The sequence below is a fragment of the Cervus canadensis genome, chromosome 9 (genome assembly GCF_019320065.1).
Source record: "Cervus canadensis isolate Bull #8, Minnesota chromosome 9, ASM1932006v1, whole genome shotgun sequence".
Taxonomy (NCBI): Eukaryota; Metazoa; Chordata; class Mammalia; order Artiodactyla; family Cervidae; genus Cervus; species Cervus canadensis.
Genome location: NC_057394.1, coordinates 15,584,287 through 15,602,285, shown reverse-complemented (window position 1 = coordinate 15,602,285; position 17,999 = coordinate 15,584,287). Strand labels below are relative to the sequence as shown.

The following is a 17,999-nucleotide window of genomic DNA, read 5'->3' as shown; positions in this document are numbered from 1 at the left end:
GCCTCTGTGGGGTCCCAGCCATTTCCTGTAACTGTTGTCTCAGTGAATCCAGTATTTATTTGATGCTCGTGATGTGTCCAGCATGGACCAGGCACTACCAAACACAGTCTGCTGTCACAGAGCTCAGAACACTCCCAGGGAGTCAGCATCACCCCACCTGACAGGATGCTGGGAGGTGCGAGACTGGCCATGCACATATATGGAAGCCCTAGATCAGCGTGAACAGAAGTGCTGGGAGAGGCTCATGGGGCTGCTGCAGGCTCAGCAGCATTTGGTTAAATCAGCGACAGAAGAGAAGGCAACACAGGGGGGCTCAACAGGGTGAGCCAAGACCCCAAAGTGGGGGTGAATGTGACAGGTCACAGAAACCACCCCCCACCCCCCCGCTCCCACCAGAGCAAGGGTCATATGCTGGGAAACAAGAGCTTAAAATTTTGATTCTGGAAGAAACAGTGAATTTAAACTTAAGGAGAAATTCCACATACCTGAAAGTACTAAGAAGACATGTAATAATGTAATAATGTAACAAAGAAACTTTTGACAGAATCCTAGTTCCGTCATTTGATAATATTAACACTAACTGTGTGAGGATGGGTGAGCTATTTCACCTGATACAGGAACCTGCTTCCTTATCTGTAAAGTGGGGACACTAAAGCTTATCCCATTCAATTGTGGTCAGGATGAAATGAGTGAGTGAGTGAAAGTCACTCAGTCATGTCCGACTCTTTGCAACCCCATGAACTGTAGCCCACCAGGCTCCTCTGTCCATGGGATTCTCCAGGCAAGAATACTAGAGTGGGTTGCCATTCCCTTCTCCAGGGGATCTTCCCGGCCCAGGGATTGAACCTGGGCCTCCTGCTTTGTAGGAAGATTCTTTACAGTCTGAGCCACCAGGGAACCCAAGGATGAAATGAGATGATGTGTAAAGGCTTCAGGAGATCTCGGACCACACAGTGAGGCCTGGCAGCAGCAATCGAAGACAGAGGCTGTGTCAGCAGCAATAACAAAACCATAGTAGAACAGCACATGTGTGAAGCTTCCATCTGAACAGGCTACCATGTCACTGAGGACATCACTGTGGTTCAAGGATATTCCTAAGTGTCTTATTTCAAGATGTGAAAGCTTCATAAAAGAAATTCTATTGAATTCATTGACCATCTCTTACCAGTATTGCTAGAAGCGTCCATCAGAAAGAATGATACACTCAGGGAACAAGAACTGACCCTGTATGACTGATCTATTTTATGGGTAATAGTTTATATATGTGTGTGTGTGTGTGTGTGTGTGTGTGTGTGTGTGTGTGTGTGTGTGTGTGTATATATATATATGTACATATGTATGTATGTATGTACGTATATATAGTATAAAAAGTGCATCATTAAAAAAATCAGCTTTTATGACAAGACCCCAAAATAAAATATAATCACACCCAGAGATATCTAACTTTACTAGAGATATGTTACTGTCCCATCCATCGTTGTGGAAAAGTAGGAAAATAAAGTCCAGACACTCAAGCTCATGCCCAGGCTGCCTCACAGAACCAATTTATCTTCATTTTAGACAGAAACACTTCAGTGCCTATTGTGTGCCAGGCCCTTATCTTGGTGATGTAAATTATTTGTCCCTGACTAAAATTTAGGGAGTTAGTTAAAAAAAGGATACCGTGGGTATGGTGGAAATCACAAGTTTGAGAGGAAGGGGGAGTAGGAAAAGACTTAGACAATAGATAAAAAAAAAAAGGGAAGGAACAAAAAGGCAGAGATCAGAAAACAACAAGAAAGCATCTGTGGAGGGAAGAACCCATTTTTAAACATAGAGAACTAAGTGAAGCTGAGGCTATTCTCCTGACCAAGGAGCAGGGAGGTTTCAGCAAGTGCCTCCCCTCCCAGCCCAGAGAGGAATCTAGTCACCCCAGGACTGAGCACAGTCACTGCCTAATTGTATTCTGTTTGCTTCTCTTGCTATTAGGCATTTTAATTGTACTGCAGACATCACTGGTACATCATGATCCCTGTGTCACTGCTATTTACATCTCTAAATGGACAGTGATATTACAATATTTGCAACAGACTCTACCTAAGAAGAGAGGGGAGTACATAAGATATTTTGGAATGACTGCCAGCTTTGGCACTGAGAGAGTTAAATTGCATCAAACCAAAACACGGTGACACCACATAAAAGGAAGCAATTTACAAAAATTCACCTATAACTAAAGAAAGTTATTTGTCACCAAACCTTGATTCTTTGGATGCTGACAACGGCCTCTGACACCTTCTCAATGGCCATGGGGAAGTAGAGGGTGCTCGTAAACCGCAGAGCCTCGAACAGCATCACCACCACAAACACTTGGCTGGCTGTGATCAGGTTGTCAAGGATATCATTGGCCACGAAGGTGACAAAAAGCATGATTTTGCTTACAGGGAAAAATAATGCCAAATTCACACCCCTAAAGAAGGAACTTCTCAGAATCTTGAAAATTTCCTTCCTGGAAAATAAAATAGGACATAGGATTTAAAGCAAGCATCAACATCAAAGACATGGATTCAAGCGCCCCGTGTGAGTGGCCCCTTTTTAGGGAGTGGACAAAGGTTAAGATAAACTATCCCTCATATCATGGAAACACTACACAGTGCCCACCCAGGGGTCTGCCCTGATCCAAGGACCACACACTTCATCACCACTTCACTTTCCCACCTAAAAAGAGGCTTAGTGTCACACTTTTAGACATTGTGAGTCAAGCAGACTGAGTTTGAACATTTATTCAACAAGCGTTTGTAACTACAATCCTGTGCCAGGCTCCTCACGGATGACAGGAAGACACAGCCTGCCCCCTCCAGGAGCTTATGAACTATTGGAGGAAGAGAAAAAGACACCCCAAAATTGTGAGACACCAAGACATTAGACAGAGGAAGTCAGCACAGCCCCCACAAGCTACAGAGCAAAGGTATGTAACCCAGAGCAGAGGAGTCAGAGCAAGTCATATGGACGTGGATCAACCCTGAGAAGATAAGCTGGAGTCAGTCAGAGCTGGTGGAGGCCAAAGAAAAAGGAAGATAAGAGTGTATCCCCAGCAGAGAGAGGGGCCCCCACAAAGGTGCAAAGTGAGAGATGACAGGGAGCTGCCAGAGAATTCCCAGCACCGTGTGCTGGAATATAAACACTCATCAGACAGTTAAATGAAAGATGGGGAAAACATCTACCAACACAAAGCAAAGCACCCCCCACAGAAAAAAAAAAAAAGTATTTTTATGGCTCCATTTGGAATGAAGAATACTGATTCTTAAAGTTTGGCCAGATACATGTATATCCAATCTCTACATCCTCCCCATTTGTGCTCCATCAACAAAAACTCTACTTTTAGTTTAAATATCACCTTCTCAGATACTAACATCGTACAGTCATTGCTTATTTGGGATTTGTGGTATAAAGAAATTTTTGGAATTGCATTTCTATATAAGAGTATATATGTATGTGTGTGTGTATATATATATATATATATATTTTTTTTTTTCCTTTAAGAAGAACAGATTAAAAGGTTGTCTCCACTATTCCACTTGACCCTCTTGCCATATGCAAGGGGCAGGTAGTATTTAAGTTCACTTTCATAAAAAACTTGGTAAGATTTCTAAATTCATTCTGTAAAAATAGGAAATAAACAAAAATATGGTGTGATATATACAAAAACTTACCTTCTCAAACTGGTAATAAGATCTATAAATGACTTTTCCCAAGCATACATTTTTATTGTTCTGATGCCAGTTATAATTTCACTTATGGTCTGGATCCTGTTGTCTGTGAGAGCTGCGGTCTTACTCCTGAGGGGACAGATGTGAGAGATGAAACTTAGTGATCATAACTCAACATCCCATAGCAGCAGCAGGGGGCACAGGGAAGGACCAGGGATCAATGATTCCCTACAGCTCTTTTGTGATAACAACACAGGCAGGTCCTACTCAAAGTGCAAATGGAGACAAAGAAACTAGGAAGTCAACCTTTCAGACTAATTCAGGGAGTAACTTGGAGAACTTGCAGCATCTGATAGGAAGACTTGAAATGAGTCAGATACAAACCCTCTGCCCAAGGACGTCCTCCTGGTTGGGCAGGGAAGGCAGAAAGGAATCTATCAGGAAGATAAAGTCTGTGCTGTAATAAAATAGGAGTAAAGTGCTGGGGAGCAGATAAGATGGGGCTATTAAATCCACTGGGAAAAGAGAGCAAGAAAAGCTTCAGAGACCTTGTAGCACTGGAACAGGGCCCCGAAGGATAAGGAACATCACTCCATAGCAAAGAGAGGAAAGGAAATTCCAAATAGAGAAAAATACCACACATAAAGGCACATGCAGACATATATATAAAATAACTCAACTAGCTTCATACAATACATCATCTCCCTCATCAACATCACCTGACAAGCTGGACAACAACCCACTCCAACCCTCTGGGACCAGCTTCAAGTCTAACTCATCACCATTAAGCCCTTCATCACCAGTCATTTTTCTGTCACATATGCTGCTGGGACTGTGGGGCTTTATAAAGATAATAATTAATTTAGATCGGCCCTGCCCTTGGGGTGTTTATAACTTAATGGAAACACTGAATTAAAAACAAGACAAGAACACACATGTTTAAAAACGCTGTAACACAAGCATAACAAAAATATATGTAGCTAGGAAAAGGCCTATAAAATTACTACTACTGAATAATGTTTAAAACACTTGGACGTAGGTAAATTCTACTTAAGGACACTCTACATATCCAGGTATAGCACCTTAGAAGTTAGCTGTGAAGAAAGAGCAAATACCACCACCTTTTCTGCTTTGACATCAGTGATCAGTTTAAGGCTGGAGCATCCACTGGCTAAGCCAGAAGGGTCTAAACCACACACATATCACCTATTTTTTAAACCAGCGTTTCTCTTACCAGAGTGACGAAGACAACTTCCAAACGTAGCTTTGCAAAAGCAGAATAACAACAAGAATTGCCATCCCAGCAAGACATGACATTCCTATTTCCATCCAGAGCAGGGCAGTCACGATGATAGCCTGCAGTGGTCCCACCCACAGATAGTTCAAGAACATTGTTACCTTAAAAGAGAAAGACAAGTCTTCTTAGGATGATATAAAAGCAAAACTAGTAAGTACACAGTGTAGAAAAAATCTGCTCTGAAGGAACATACATGGACCTACACAGAAATGATCTCAGTGGGTTTTAAACCTGCTAAAGCAGAAACCCAAGCATCCACCTCAGATGATGCTGTGCCGGGGCATCAAAGGGCCAATCTAAGGGACGTCCAGGGAGAACCCGACCAGCTGCACTGAAGTAAGATGTTGATTTTTGTCTACACCACAGATGAGCTCAGGGCATCCCCAAAATCTCTATGTCCCAACATTCAGCCCCCATATCTCCCCAGCATCCCAGGAAAGCTTATTTTATGGCATGCACCATGCTCTCCAGTAACTACTTGTGTATTTACCTCCCTGACAGGCTGTGGTTTCTCCAGGGAAGAAACTAAATTTTTTTTCAGCCCTAAAAGTAATGTAGGAACCTTACTTCATGTTTCATGAATGTATAACTGAAAGAGAAGTAGTCTAGTACAAAAAAGATCTGACCAATAGCAATAGTGCCCTGAGTAATGTGATCTATTCATAAGTGTAAAAAAGACTGTGGTGGGGGGCAGCAGGGAGTAGGTGGTGTCTGTCTGGGGACCACTCACTTGGCATAGTCCTTGAAGGCTCCTTATGCAGCAGGCACTGAAGAGGGCACATGGGAAAGAATAACCCCAGCCCACAAGGCCTTCATCATCCAGAAGAAGAGGAAGACTGTACAGCAACACCCACACCACATATCAAGAAGTGCCACTCCAGGAGAATCCCCAGGGACACTAACCAAGCTGGACAAGAACACTGCTGCTTACTTATTATTGTCATTATGCTGTAGGCAACCTCAGAAAAAAAAAAATTCTCATCCACAGGACAATTCACATTATTACATCTAAGTTGTACACAGAGAAAATGAGAGTTGGATTAAGAGAACTCTTATCTTATGCCCCCAACAGAATGCTGGCTGACACCAAACCTGGACACCTGGCATCCCAATAAGCTGAATCCAGTAAGAAGGATGGGAAATGGAAGAGGATCCCTCAGGGGCAGCTTACCTGGTCAAATCTGTTCACATCGTTGGACAGCAGATTGACTATGTGGCCTGTGGTGGTCTTCCCCATGGCAGAACTACTAAGGCGAAGGGCCTGAAATAAGAAAAAGAAACAGCAAACTGAATTCCTACAATGATACCAAGTCACTCTTAGAACATAACAAAATGAAGTGTGTTTCCCTGGAGTCTTATATGGTGTCAGGATGAGTAGGATGGCCCCTGAGAGCAGGGCTCTAGGGAGACTTGTCCATTCTTCCTCTCCCCAGTGTGGTGGCAGCCCCATCCACAAGGACAGCAAACAGAGGAATAGGAGATAGAAGCAAAATACCCCATCCTGCTTCTCAATGAATGTAGACCTACTCGAAGTATAAAGTGTGTAGCTTTAAACTTAGGAGCCAACTAAAGTAAGTTCAGCTCAGTTCAATCACTCAGTCATGTCCAATTCTTTGTGACCCCATGAACTGCAGCATGCCAGGCTTTCCTGCCCATCACAAACCCCTGGAGTTTGCTCAAACTCATATCCATTGAGTTGGTGATGCCATCCAATCATCTCATACTCTTTTATCCCCTTCTCCTCCTGCCTTCAATCTTTCCCAGGATAAGGGTCTTTTCCAATGAGTCAACTCTTCACATCAGACAGCCAAAGTATTGAAGTTTCGGCTTCAGCATCAGCCCTTCCAATGAATATTCAGGACTGATCTCCTTTAGGATAGACTGGTTGGATCTCCTTGCAGTCCAAGGGACTCTCAAGAGTCTCCTCCAATACCACAGTTCAAAAGAATCTATTCTTCAGTGCTCAACTTTCTTTATAGTCCAACTCTCACATTCATACATGACTACTGGAAAAAAACCATAGCTTTGACTTTACTCAACTAAAGTAAAGTTGAGCCCAGTTAGAAGTGAGTGTTGAGGTCACCTGAAGGAAAGACATTAGGGGACTTGAACTATAAATATGGAATCAGTCATTAATTTCACATATGACATCATTCCACATACTTTGGTCTTAGTTCCCTCATTCTGAAGTAAGTGAGTACAATGTTCAAAACACTACTCCTGTGAGAAATCTGTATTCTTAATGTTGGTCTGCTGAATTTACATATATACAGCCTAGGTTGTACAATCCCTTTATTTGGTTTAAAAAAATTATGAAAAATGCCCTAAAGATTTGAGAAACTTGAACAGACCACCTTGGGCTGTTTCAATAGACTATCAAATGGAGCCATGGATCCAAACAAAATGTCACATTTCATAAAAACTTTTCATTTACTCCTCACATTAAACAGAAAAGTCATTGATGAAGTGGAAATGTAAAATGATGCAGCAATGATGCAAGAGAGTATGGCAGTTCCTCAAGATATTAAGCATAAAATTAGTATATAGCATAGCAATTCTACTTCTGGAAATGCACTCAAAAAACTGGATGCATGGACTTAAATAGATATTTGTACACTCATGTTCATAGCAGCATTACTCATAATAGTCAAAAGGTGGAAACAACCCAAATGTCCATTACAGATGATTGGATACAGAGAATGCTGTATAGATCTATAATGGAATAGTATTCAGCCTTAAACAGGAATTAAATTCTGAAACCTGCTCCAACATGGATGAAACTTGAAGATATTCTATGTGACATAAGCCAGACAAAAATGACAAACATTGCATGATTCCACTTACATGAGGCAACTAAAATAGTCAAATTCATAGAGAGAAGAAGTAGAATGATGATGGCTGAGGGGAGGATGGGGAGTTAGTGTTTAATGAGTGCAGAGGTTCAGTTTGGGAAGAAGAAAAAGTTCACATATCAGTGATGGCTACACAACAATGTGAATATAATTAATGTCACTAAATGGTGCACTTAAAGAGTTAAAATGGTGAATTTTATATTGCATGTATTTTACCAAAATTTTTTAAAAATCAATGATCAAAAGCCAAAAGTAATTTTTCCAAAGTTGTGGAAAGGTAAATAAGTGACAAGTCATTTTTATATGCAATACATTCCATGAAATCATTCAAAATTACAAACCATGGCTCTGAGCTTAGTAGCCATCCCATTTCTAACACCCAACCTGATTTTTTCCCAGGACAAGAGATCAAGAGGTGGGGCCTGAACTTGAACCACAAGCATTCAGAGGGGCCTTTCAGAGCTGCTTGGCATCATCAACTTTTGCCCCAAGGAATCAGGCCACCTGTCACCTGTAAAGAAGTGTCTTATTTCTTCATCTCAGCAGGATTCTAGATGCAAGATTGTGTACAAAGAAACTGTTCTTTCCCATGTTTCTGAAACTTCAGGTTATGTCTATGGTTTAATCCCAACAATACCTGACTTAGTAAAAGGATAATTCTCTTAGCCTAATCAAACCAGCAAATTAATGGCTTTGGGAGATGTTTATATTCATCTAGGTAAACATTACAGGTCAGATCAAGTTTACCAAAAGCAATATTCCAAAGTGTTAGTGTAAAAGAAAGGAAAACAGGTGAATAATGGCTCATCTCTGCAGCAGAGAGAGAGCTTTAACTGAACCATCACCTCAAACCTAACGTAAGATTTTCACACTGCAGTTCCAGATAAATTTCCTATGTGTTTATGAGAGCTAAGCATTATCTGAAAGACAAAAATGTAGCTAATTTGTCTGAAACTCTGAGTATTCATCTCCTAAGTAGTAAAAGGTACAATAAAATAACAAAGAAGCTGATGAATGACAAAGAAGACCCCTGATTAGAGTGTAGGAGTACCTCTGCCATTTCCATGTGACCCAAGAGGAAACCGACTTAGATACTATAGCCAAATACAGATAGTGAGAAGCCAGGCCCCCAGGTCACACCCCACAAGACTACAAGTCTCTGCTCAAGGAAAATGAGGAGACATTTCTCACTTTGCCAAGAAAAGTACTCCCAAGAAACAGATCTAGATAAGTAGGCAAAAGAAACAATTCTTTCCACTTTGATTGTTTGGTTTTATCATGCTTTTTGGTATCATATTTGTGTGTGCATTATTTCCTACCTTTATTGTATGTTTGCCTTTACTGGTGAGCTTCTCCATTCGTAATTTTCTTGTTTCAAGATATAGTCTTTTCTTTCCCACCTAGAGAAGTTTGTTTAGCACTTGTTGGAAAGCTGGCCTGGTGGTACTGAATCCTCTTAGCTTTTGCTTATCTATAAGGCTATTGATTTCTCTGTCAAATCTGAATGAGAGCATCGTTGGGTAGGATATTCTTGGCTGTAGATTCTTTCATCACTTTAAATATGTCATGCCATACCCATCTGGCCTACAATTTCTGCTGAGAAATCAGCTGATAATCTTATGGGAGTTTCCTTGTATATTACTTGTTGCTTTTCTCTGGCTGCAGTTTTTCTGGTTCTTTGTTGCTATTTTTTCTTTTTCTTTAATTTTTGTCAATTTTATTATTATGTGTTTTAGTATATTCTTCCTTGAGTTTATCCAGCCCAAGACTCTGTACTTCTTGGACTTAGGTGACTGTTTCCTTGCCGATGTTAGGGAAATTTTCAGCTATTATCTCTTCAAATATTTTCTCAGGTTCTTTCTCTCTCTCTTCTTCTGCTGGGACCCCAAGAATGCAAATGTTGGTATATTTAATGTTGTTCCTAGGTCTCAGACTATCTTCATTTCTTTTCATTCTTTTTCCTTCCTTCTATTCCATGGCAGTGATTTCCACACACTGTCTCCAACTCACTTTTCTTCTGCCTAACATTCTGCTATTTATTCCTTCTAGTGAATTTTTCAGATTTTGTATTGTTCATCTCTGTTTCTTTGTTTTTTAATTATTCTAGCTCTTTGTTAAACATTTCTTATATTTTCTTGATCTGTGCCTCCATTCTTTTCCCAAGGTCATGGATTACCTTTACTATCATTACTCCAAATTCTTTTGCAAGTAAATTGCCTATTTCCACTTTTTCTAGCTGTTCTTCTGGGGTTTTACTCCTTCCTTCATCTGGGACATATTCCTCTGCCATCTCATTTAGTCTGATTTTCTGTGATTGTGGTTTTCATTCCACGGGCTGCAGAATTGCATTTCTTGTTTCTGCTGTCTTCCCCTGGTGAATGAAGCTGTATAAGAGCTTCATTAGACTGGGACTGGTTCTTGTCCACTAGTGTGTGGAGCTGGGTCTTGTTCCTCTTGTGGGCTGGCCATGCGGGTGGGTGTGGTTAGTGGGCAACTTTGTGCTCAGGAAGACTTTAAGCTGCCTGTTTGCTGATGGGTAGGGCTGTGTTCCTACCCTGTTGACACTGCTGATTATTTAGCCCGAGGTGTTCCAGCACTGGACCCCACAGGCTGTTGGGTGGAGCTAGGTCTTCGTAGGAAAATGGCAGCCTCACGAGTTCTCACATCAGTGAGTACCCCCCAGAACTATCACTGCCAGTGTCTTTGTCCCAACCAATCCACACCCTGCCTCCACAGGAGACCCTCTAAAACCAGCAAGTAGATCTGACCCAGGATCTTATGAAGTCACTCCTTTTTCCCAAGGGTCCTAGTGTTCACAAGGCCTTATGTGCAGTCTTGTGGAATTCCTGCAATCAAACCCCACTGGGCTTCAAAGCCAGATTCTCTGGAAGCTCCTCCTCCCATTGCCGACTCCCCAGACTGGAAACCTATCCGGGACTCAGGATTTTCACTCCTATGGGAGAACTCTGTGGTATACTTTTTTTTTTTTTTTTTTTAGTGGGGGCGCCGGGACCAACGATCACCAGCTGCCCCATTAGCAAAAATTATGCTTCCAAAATCTCTTGATGTCGATTCCGCATGTAGAGCAAACGAGCTGCCCTACGTGTGCCACTCACAACAGAAGCCCTTTTTTTTGTGGTATACTTATTTTCCAGTTTGTGGGTTGCCCACCCAGCAGGTATGGGGTTTGCTTTTATTGTGACTGTGCCCCTTATACTATTTTGTTGTGGCTTCTTCTTTGTCTTTAGATGTAAGATATCTTTTTTGGTAGTCTCTAGCATTTTTTTGTCAATGATTGTTCAGCAGTTAGCTGTGATTTTGGTGTTTCTGTAAGAAGAGGTGATAGTTATCCTATTTTGTCTGTGTGGTGGGAACACTTAAGACCTACTCTCTTATGAAATTTCAAGTATAATATACAGCTAAATAAGGATTTTTTAAAAATCAAACAGTATAAAATAAAGAGATATCGGGAATCAAGTTTATAAAGAGCCCTTTAGCTCTTGACACTGATGTATCTGTAGCAACTCTTTGTAAATACATCTGAAATCCTTACTCCTATTACAGAATAAAGTGTTTAGAATAATTTCATGGCATTTCTCAATGTAATATAACCGAGCACATCAAATCAGGTGTTACTACCACATGCTAGGTCACAAGGAGAGCCTTGGTAAATTTAAGAAAACTGAAATAACATCAAGCATCTTTTCTGATCCCAATGCTGTGAGATTAGAAATAAACTACAAGAAAAACTAAAAAAATACAAACATGTGGCAGCTAAACATTATGCCACTAAACAACCAATGAATAACTGAAGGAAATCAAAGGGGAAATTAAAAAAAATAAAACAAGAGATAAATGAAAATGAAAGCACAATGGTCCAAAATGTATGGGATGCAACAAAAGCAGTTCTAAGAGGGAAGTTTATAGCAATACAATCTTACCTCAAGAAACAAGAAAAATCTTAAGTAAGCAATCTAATCTTACATCTGAAACAACTAGAGAAAAAGAGAATAAACAAAACCTAAAGTTAGTAGAAGGAAAGAAATCATAAAGATCAGAGCAGAAATAAATGAAATAGAGACAAAGAAAATAATCACAAACATCAATGAGACCAAAAGCTGGTTCTTTGAAAAAACAGACAAAATTGATAAACTTTTAGCTAGACTCATCAAGAGAAAAGGAGGACTCAAATGAATAAAATTAGATATGAAAAAGGAGAAGTTACAACTGACACCACGGAAATACAAAGAATCATAAGACTACTAAAAGCAACTGTATGCTAATAAAATGGACAACCTAGAAGAAAGGGACACTTTTCTTTGAAAGGTACAGTCTCCCAAGACTGAACCAGGAATAGAAAAAGTAAATATTAAGAGACCACTCAAAACACTAAATTTGTGACTTAACCCCCCCCCCCACCCACCCAAAATACAAAAGTCTGGGACCTGATGGGTTCACAGGTAAATTCTAGCAATTCAGAGAAGAGTTAACACCTATTCTTTGGAACTTGTTCCAAAAATTGCAGAGGAAGGAAAACCTTCAAACTCATTCTATAATGTATCACCCTGATACCAAAATGAAACAAAGATACCACAAGAAAAGAAAATTACAGGCCAATATCATTGATGAACATAGATGTAAAAATCCTCAACACTAGCAATACAAATCCAACAACACTTCAAAAATACATTATAAAAATCATACACCATGATCTTAAACCATACACCATGAGAAATCTGTATGCAGGTCAAGAAGCAACAGTTAGAACTGGACACTGACAACAGACTGGTTCCAAATTGGGAAAGGAGGACATCCAGGTTGTATATTGTTACCCTACTTATTCAACTTATATGCAGAGTACATCTCGCAAAATGCCGGACTGGACGAAACACAAGCTGGAATCAAGATTGCTGGGAAAAATATCAATAATCTCAGATATGCAGATAATACCACCCTTATGACAGAAAGCAAAGAAGAACTAAAGAGCCTCTTGATGAAAGTGAAAGAGGAGAGTGAATATGTTGGCTTAAAACTGAACATTCAGAAAGCTAAGATCATGGCATCCAGTCCCATCACTTCATGGCAAATAGATGGGGAAACAACGGAAACAGTGAGAGACTTTATTTATTTGGGCTCCAAAATAACTGCAGATGGTGACTGCAGCCATGAAATTAAAAGATGCATGCTCCTTGGAAGAAAAGCTATGACCAACCTAGACAACATATTAAAAGCAGAGACATTACTTTGCCAACAAAGGTCCATCTAGTCAATGGTGTTTCCAGTAGTCATGTATGGATGTGAGTGTTTGGCTATAAAGAAAGCTGTATGCCGAAGAACTGATGCTTTTGAACTGCAGTGTTGGAGAAGACTCTTTGAGAGTCCCTTGGACTGCAAGGATATCCAACCAGTCCATCCTAAAGGAAATCAGCCCTGAATATTCATTGGAAGGACTGATGTTGAAGCTGAAACTCCAATACTTTGGCCACCTGATGTGAAGAATTGACTCATTGGAAAAGACCCTTATCCTGGGAAAGATTGAAGGCAGGAGGAGAAGGGGACGACAAAGGATGAAATGGTTGGATGGCATCACTGACTCAATTGACATGAGTTTGAGTAAGCTTTGGGAGTTGGTAAAGGACAGAGAAACCTGACATGCTTCAGTCTATGGGGTTGAAAGAGTTGGATACTACTAAGCGACTGAACTGTCTGAACACCAAGATCAACTAAGATTCAAACCACAGATGCAGATTTTTCAATATCCACAAATCAACATCAACAAATTGAAGACTGAAACACTGTATGATCATCTTTATAGGTGTAGAAAAAGCTTTCGACAAATTTCAGCATCCATTTATGATTAAAGAATAGAACTCTCCAGAAAGTGGGCATAGAGGGGAGATACCTCAACATAATAAAGGCCATATACAACAAACTTACAGCTAACATCACACTCAACAGTGAAAAGTTGAAAGCATTTCCTCTAAAATCAGGAACAAGACAAGGATTTCCACTCTTATCACTTTCATTCAACATAGTAATCGGAAGTCATAGTAATCGAAGAAGAAAAAGAAGTAAAAGGAATCCAAATAGGAAAAGAAGTTAAATGGTCACTATTTGCAGATGACATGATACTATACATAGAAGATCCTAAGCATGCTATCAAAAACTACTAGAACTACCAATGAATTTGGTTAAGCTGAAGGTTACAAAATTAATACATAGAAATCTGTTGCATTTTTATACACTAACAATGAAAGATAAAAAACAAATTCAAGAAACAATTCCATTTACCATCACATCAAAAAGAACAAAATACCTAGGAATAAACCTACCAAAGGAGATAAAAAGACCTGTACTCTGAAAACTATAAGTTGCTGATGAAAGAAATCAAATAAAATACAAACAGATAGAAAGACATGTCATGTTTGTGCATTGGAAGAATCAAGGTTGTCAAAATGACTATACTACCCGAGGCAATCTACAGATGTAACACAATCCCTTTGAAATCACTAATGACAGTTTTCATAGAACCAGAACAAAAAATATCAAAATTTGTATGGAGATACAAAAGACCTTGAATAGCCAAAGTAACCTTGAGAAAGAAAAATGGAACTGGAGGAAACAGGTTCCCTGACTTCAGACTATACTAAAAAGTTACAGTCTTCAAAATAGTATGGTGCTGGCACAAAAACAGAAATATTTATTGATGAAAAAGGATAGAAAACCCAGAAATAAGCCCATGCACCAATGATTAATTAATCTATGACAAAGGAGGCAAGACTACACAAGTTTGGAAAGACAGTCTCTTCAAAAAATGGTCCTGGGAAAACTGGACAGCTATATGAAAAGAAAAAACAAGTTAAGTCATTCTTTAACACCATACATAAAAATAACCTCAAAATAGATTAAAGACCTAAATGTGAGATCAGACACTTTCTTCTTAGAGGAAAGCATAGGCCAAATAGTCTCTGACATAAATTGCAGCAGTATCTTTTTCAATCTGTCTCCCAGAATAATGGAAATAAAAACAAAAATAAACAATGGGACAACTAAAACTCAACAGATTTTGTACATCAAAGGAAACAAACAAAGCAAAAAGACAATCCACAGATCAGGAGAAAATATTTGCAAATGATGTGACCAACAAGAGATAAGTCTTCAAAATCTACAAACAGCTCATGATGTTTAACAGCATCAAAACAAAAAATCCAATCAAAAAATGGGCAGAAGACCTAAGCAGACATTTCTCCAAAGAAGACATACAGATAGACAAGAGGCACATGAAAAGATGTTCAATGCTGCCAATTATTGGAGAAATGCAAATCAAAACTACAATGAGATATGACCTTACACCAGGCAGAATAGCTATCATCAAAAAATCCACAAACAGTACATGCTGGAGAGGGTGTGGAGAGAAGGGAACTCTTCTACACCACTGGTGGGAATGTTAATTGGTACAGCCACTATGGAGAAAAGTATGAAGTTTCCATAAAAAACTAAAAATATAGCTAACATATCACCCTTCAATATCATTCCTGGGCATATATCTAGAGAAAAACATGATCTGAAAGGATACATGAATCCCAATGTTCATTGCAGTACTGTTTACAATAACCAAGACATGCAAGCAACCTAAATGCCCATTGAAAGAGGAATGGATAAAGATGTGGAACATATATATAATGGAATATTACTCAGTAATTAAAAAGAATGAAATAATGCTATTTGCAGCAACATGGTTGGACCTAGAGGGCATCATACTGAGTGAAGTGAGTCAAATAGAGATGGAGAAATATGATATGACATCCTTTATATGTGGAATCTTAAAAAAAATGATACAAAGGAACTTATTTACAAAACAGAAAGAGACTCATAGACTTAGAGAATGAACTTACGGTTGCCAGGGGGAAGGATGGAGGAAAGGGATAGCTACAGAGTTTGGGATGGACATGTACACACTGCTATATTCAAAATGGATAGCCAGCAAGGACCTACTGTATAGCACATGGAACTCTGCTCAATGTTATGTGGCAGCCTGGATGGGAGAGGAGTTTGGGGGAGAATGGATACATGTATATTCATGGCTGAGTCCCTTCCCTGTTCACCTCAAACTACCATAACATTGTTAATCAGCTATACCCCAATACAAAATAAAAAGTTTTTTAAAAAGAGGTAAACTTCCAGTTACAAAATAAACAAGTCTGGAGGATGAAGTGTGTAGCATGGGGAAAACAGTCAATAATATTTTAATAACTTTGTATGGTAACTAGACTGATTATGGGGATCATTTTGTAATGTATAGAAATACAAATCACTATTTTTTGCATCTGGAACTAACAGTGTCTCGGGTCAGTTAAACTTCAATAAAACTTTTTAGCATATGAATAAAAAATCAGGTTGTTATTAAAAGTGTTATACTGCATATTAAAGATAAAAGGAAATATTGTATTAAAAATAGCTTTGTCATGGTATCTCCTTTGCCAGGCGTATATCTATGGCTGATACATGCTGATGTTTGGCAGAAACCAACACAATTCTGTAAAGCAATTATCTGCCCATTAAAACTTAAAGAATTTTTAAAAATAGCTTGAATGAATAGCAACAAATTCTCTCCAGAATTAATAAAACAATGTATAGTTTCAAGTTTTATACCAAACAACCTAAGATATTCTTTAATACCATTAAAAAAACATTCATATCTATAGAATATAGTGAATAAGTTTGCATTTGCATGAATTTTATTTACATATTTCTTTAGTTAACATAATTATATTGAATAAAATTAGATGGATCTGTTAAAATTATTATCATTCCCTTTCTCAAATATACTTTTTGCTTCCTGATCTAATTTTATAAATCCAATCACTGAAGTTCACCTGTAAATAAAACTTTGATATAAGTGAGGGTTTTAATGAACAACATTAAGAATTTTTCATAAATATCACTATGAGATTTAGGCATGAAAATATTGAAAGTCATTGTGATACTTAGTTTTTAATTAGACTTCCTCATTACAATTTAGTGAATATTATGCAATCAGTTCAGTTCAGTCACTCAGTCGTGTCTAACTCTTTGCGACCCCATGAACTGCAGCATGACAGGCCTCCCTGTCTGTCACCAACTCCCAGAGTCCACCCAAACCCATGTCCATTGAGTTGGTGATGCCATCCAACCATATCATCCTCTGTTGTCCCCTTCTCCTCCTGCCCTCAATCATTCCCAGCATCAGGGTCTTTTCAATTGAGTCAGCTCTTCACATCAGGTGGTCAAAGTATGAACACCCAGGACTGATCTCCTTTAGGATGGACTGGTTGGACCTTCTTGCAGTCCAAGGGACTCTCAAGAGTCTTCTCCAACACCACAGTTCAAAAGCATCAATTCTTCAGTGCTCAGCTTTCTTTATAGTCCCAATTCTCACATCCATACATGACCACTAGAAAACCATAGCCTTGACTAGATGGACCTTTGTGACAAAGTAATATCTCTGCTTTTTAATATGCTGTCTAGATTGGTCATAACTTTCCTTCCAAGGAGTAAACATCTTTTAATTTCATGTCTGCAATCGCTATCTGCAGTGATTTTGGAGCCCCCCAAAAATAAAGTCTGACACTGTTTCCTCATCTATTTGCCATGAAGTGATGGGACCAGATGCCATGATCTTAGTTTTCTGAATGTTGAGCTTTAAGCCAACTTTTTCACTCTCCTCTTTCACTTTCATCAAGAGGTTCTTTAGTTATTCTTCACTTTCTGCCATAATGGTGGTGTCATCTGTGTATCTGAGGTTATTGATATTTCTCCCGGCAATCTTGATTCCAGCTTGTGCTTCATCCAGCCCAGCGTTTCTCATGATGTACTCTGCATATAAGTTAAATAAGCAGGGTGACAATATACAGCCTTGATGTGCTCTTTTTCCAATTTGGACCCAGTCTGTTGTTCCATGTCCAGTTCTAACTGTTGCTTCTTGACCTGCACACAGGTTTCTCAAGAGGCAGATCATGTGGTCTGGTATTCCCATCTCTTTCAGAATTTTCCACAGTTTATTGTGATCCACACAGTCAAAGGTTTTGGCATAGCCAATAAAGCAGAAAGAGATGTTTTTCTAGAACTCTCTTGCTTTTTCAATGATCCAGTAGATGTTGGCAATTTGATCTCTGGTTCCTCTGC

At 39.2% G+C, this 17,999-nt stretch overlaps 1 protein-coding gene and 1 non-coding gene across 3 annotated transcripts in view; both read right to left on the bottom strand.

Annotated features, from left to right (window-relative positions):
* Positions 1-17,999, bottom strand: part of LOC122447477 (ATP-binding cassette sub-family C member 4-like) — a 1,659,665-nt gene that overhangs the window by 105,249 nt on the left and 1,536,417 nt on the right. For both annotated transcript variants that reach the window (XM_043478129.1, XM_043478124.1), the window contains exons 5-8: positions 6,155-6,244; positions 4,921-5,084; positions 3,690-3,815; positions 2,236-2,485 (exon numbers count right to left, since the gene is read on the bottom strand). In XM_043478129.1, the coding sequence (XP_043334064.1) occupies positions 2,236-2,485; positions 3,690-3,815; positions 4,921-5,084; positions 6,155-6,244 (630 nt within the window). The remainder of the gene's footprint in view (positions 1-2,235; positions 2,486-3,689; positions 3,816-4,920; positions 5,085-6,154; positions 6,245-17,999) is intronic.
* On the bottom strand, positions 10,835-10,967 carry LOC122447694. Its single transcript, XR_006271351.1, has one exon. It is a non-coding gene; the product is annotated as a U11 spliceosomal RNA (small nuclear RNA).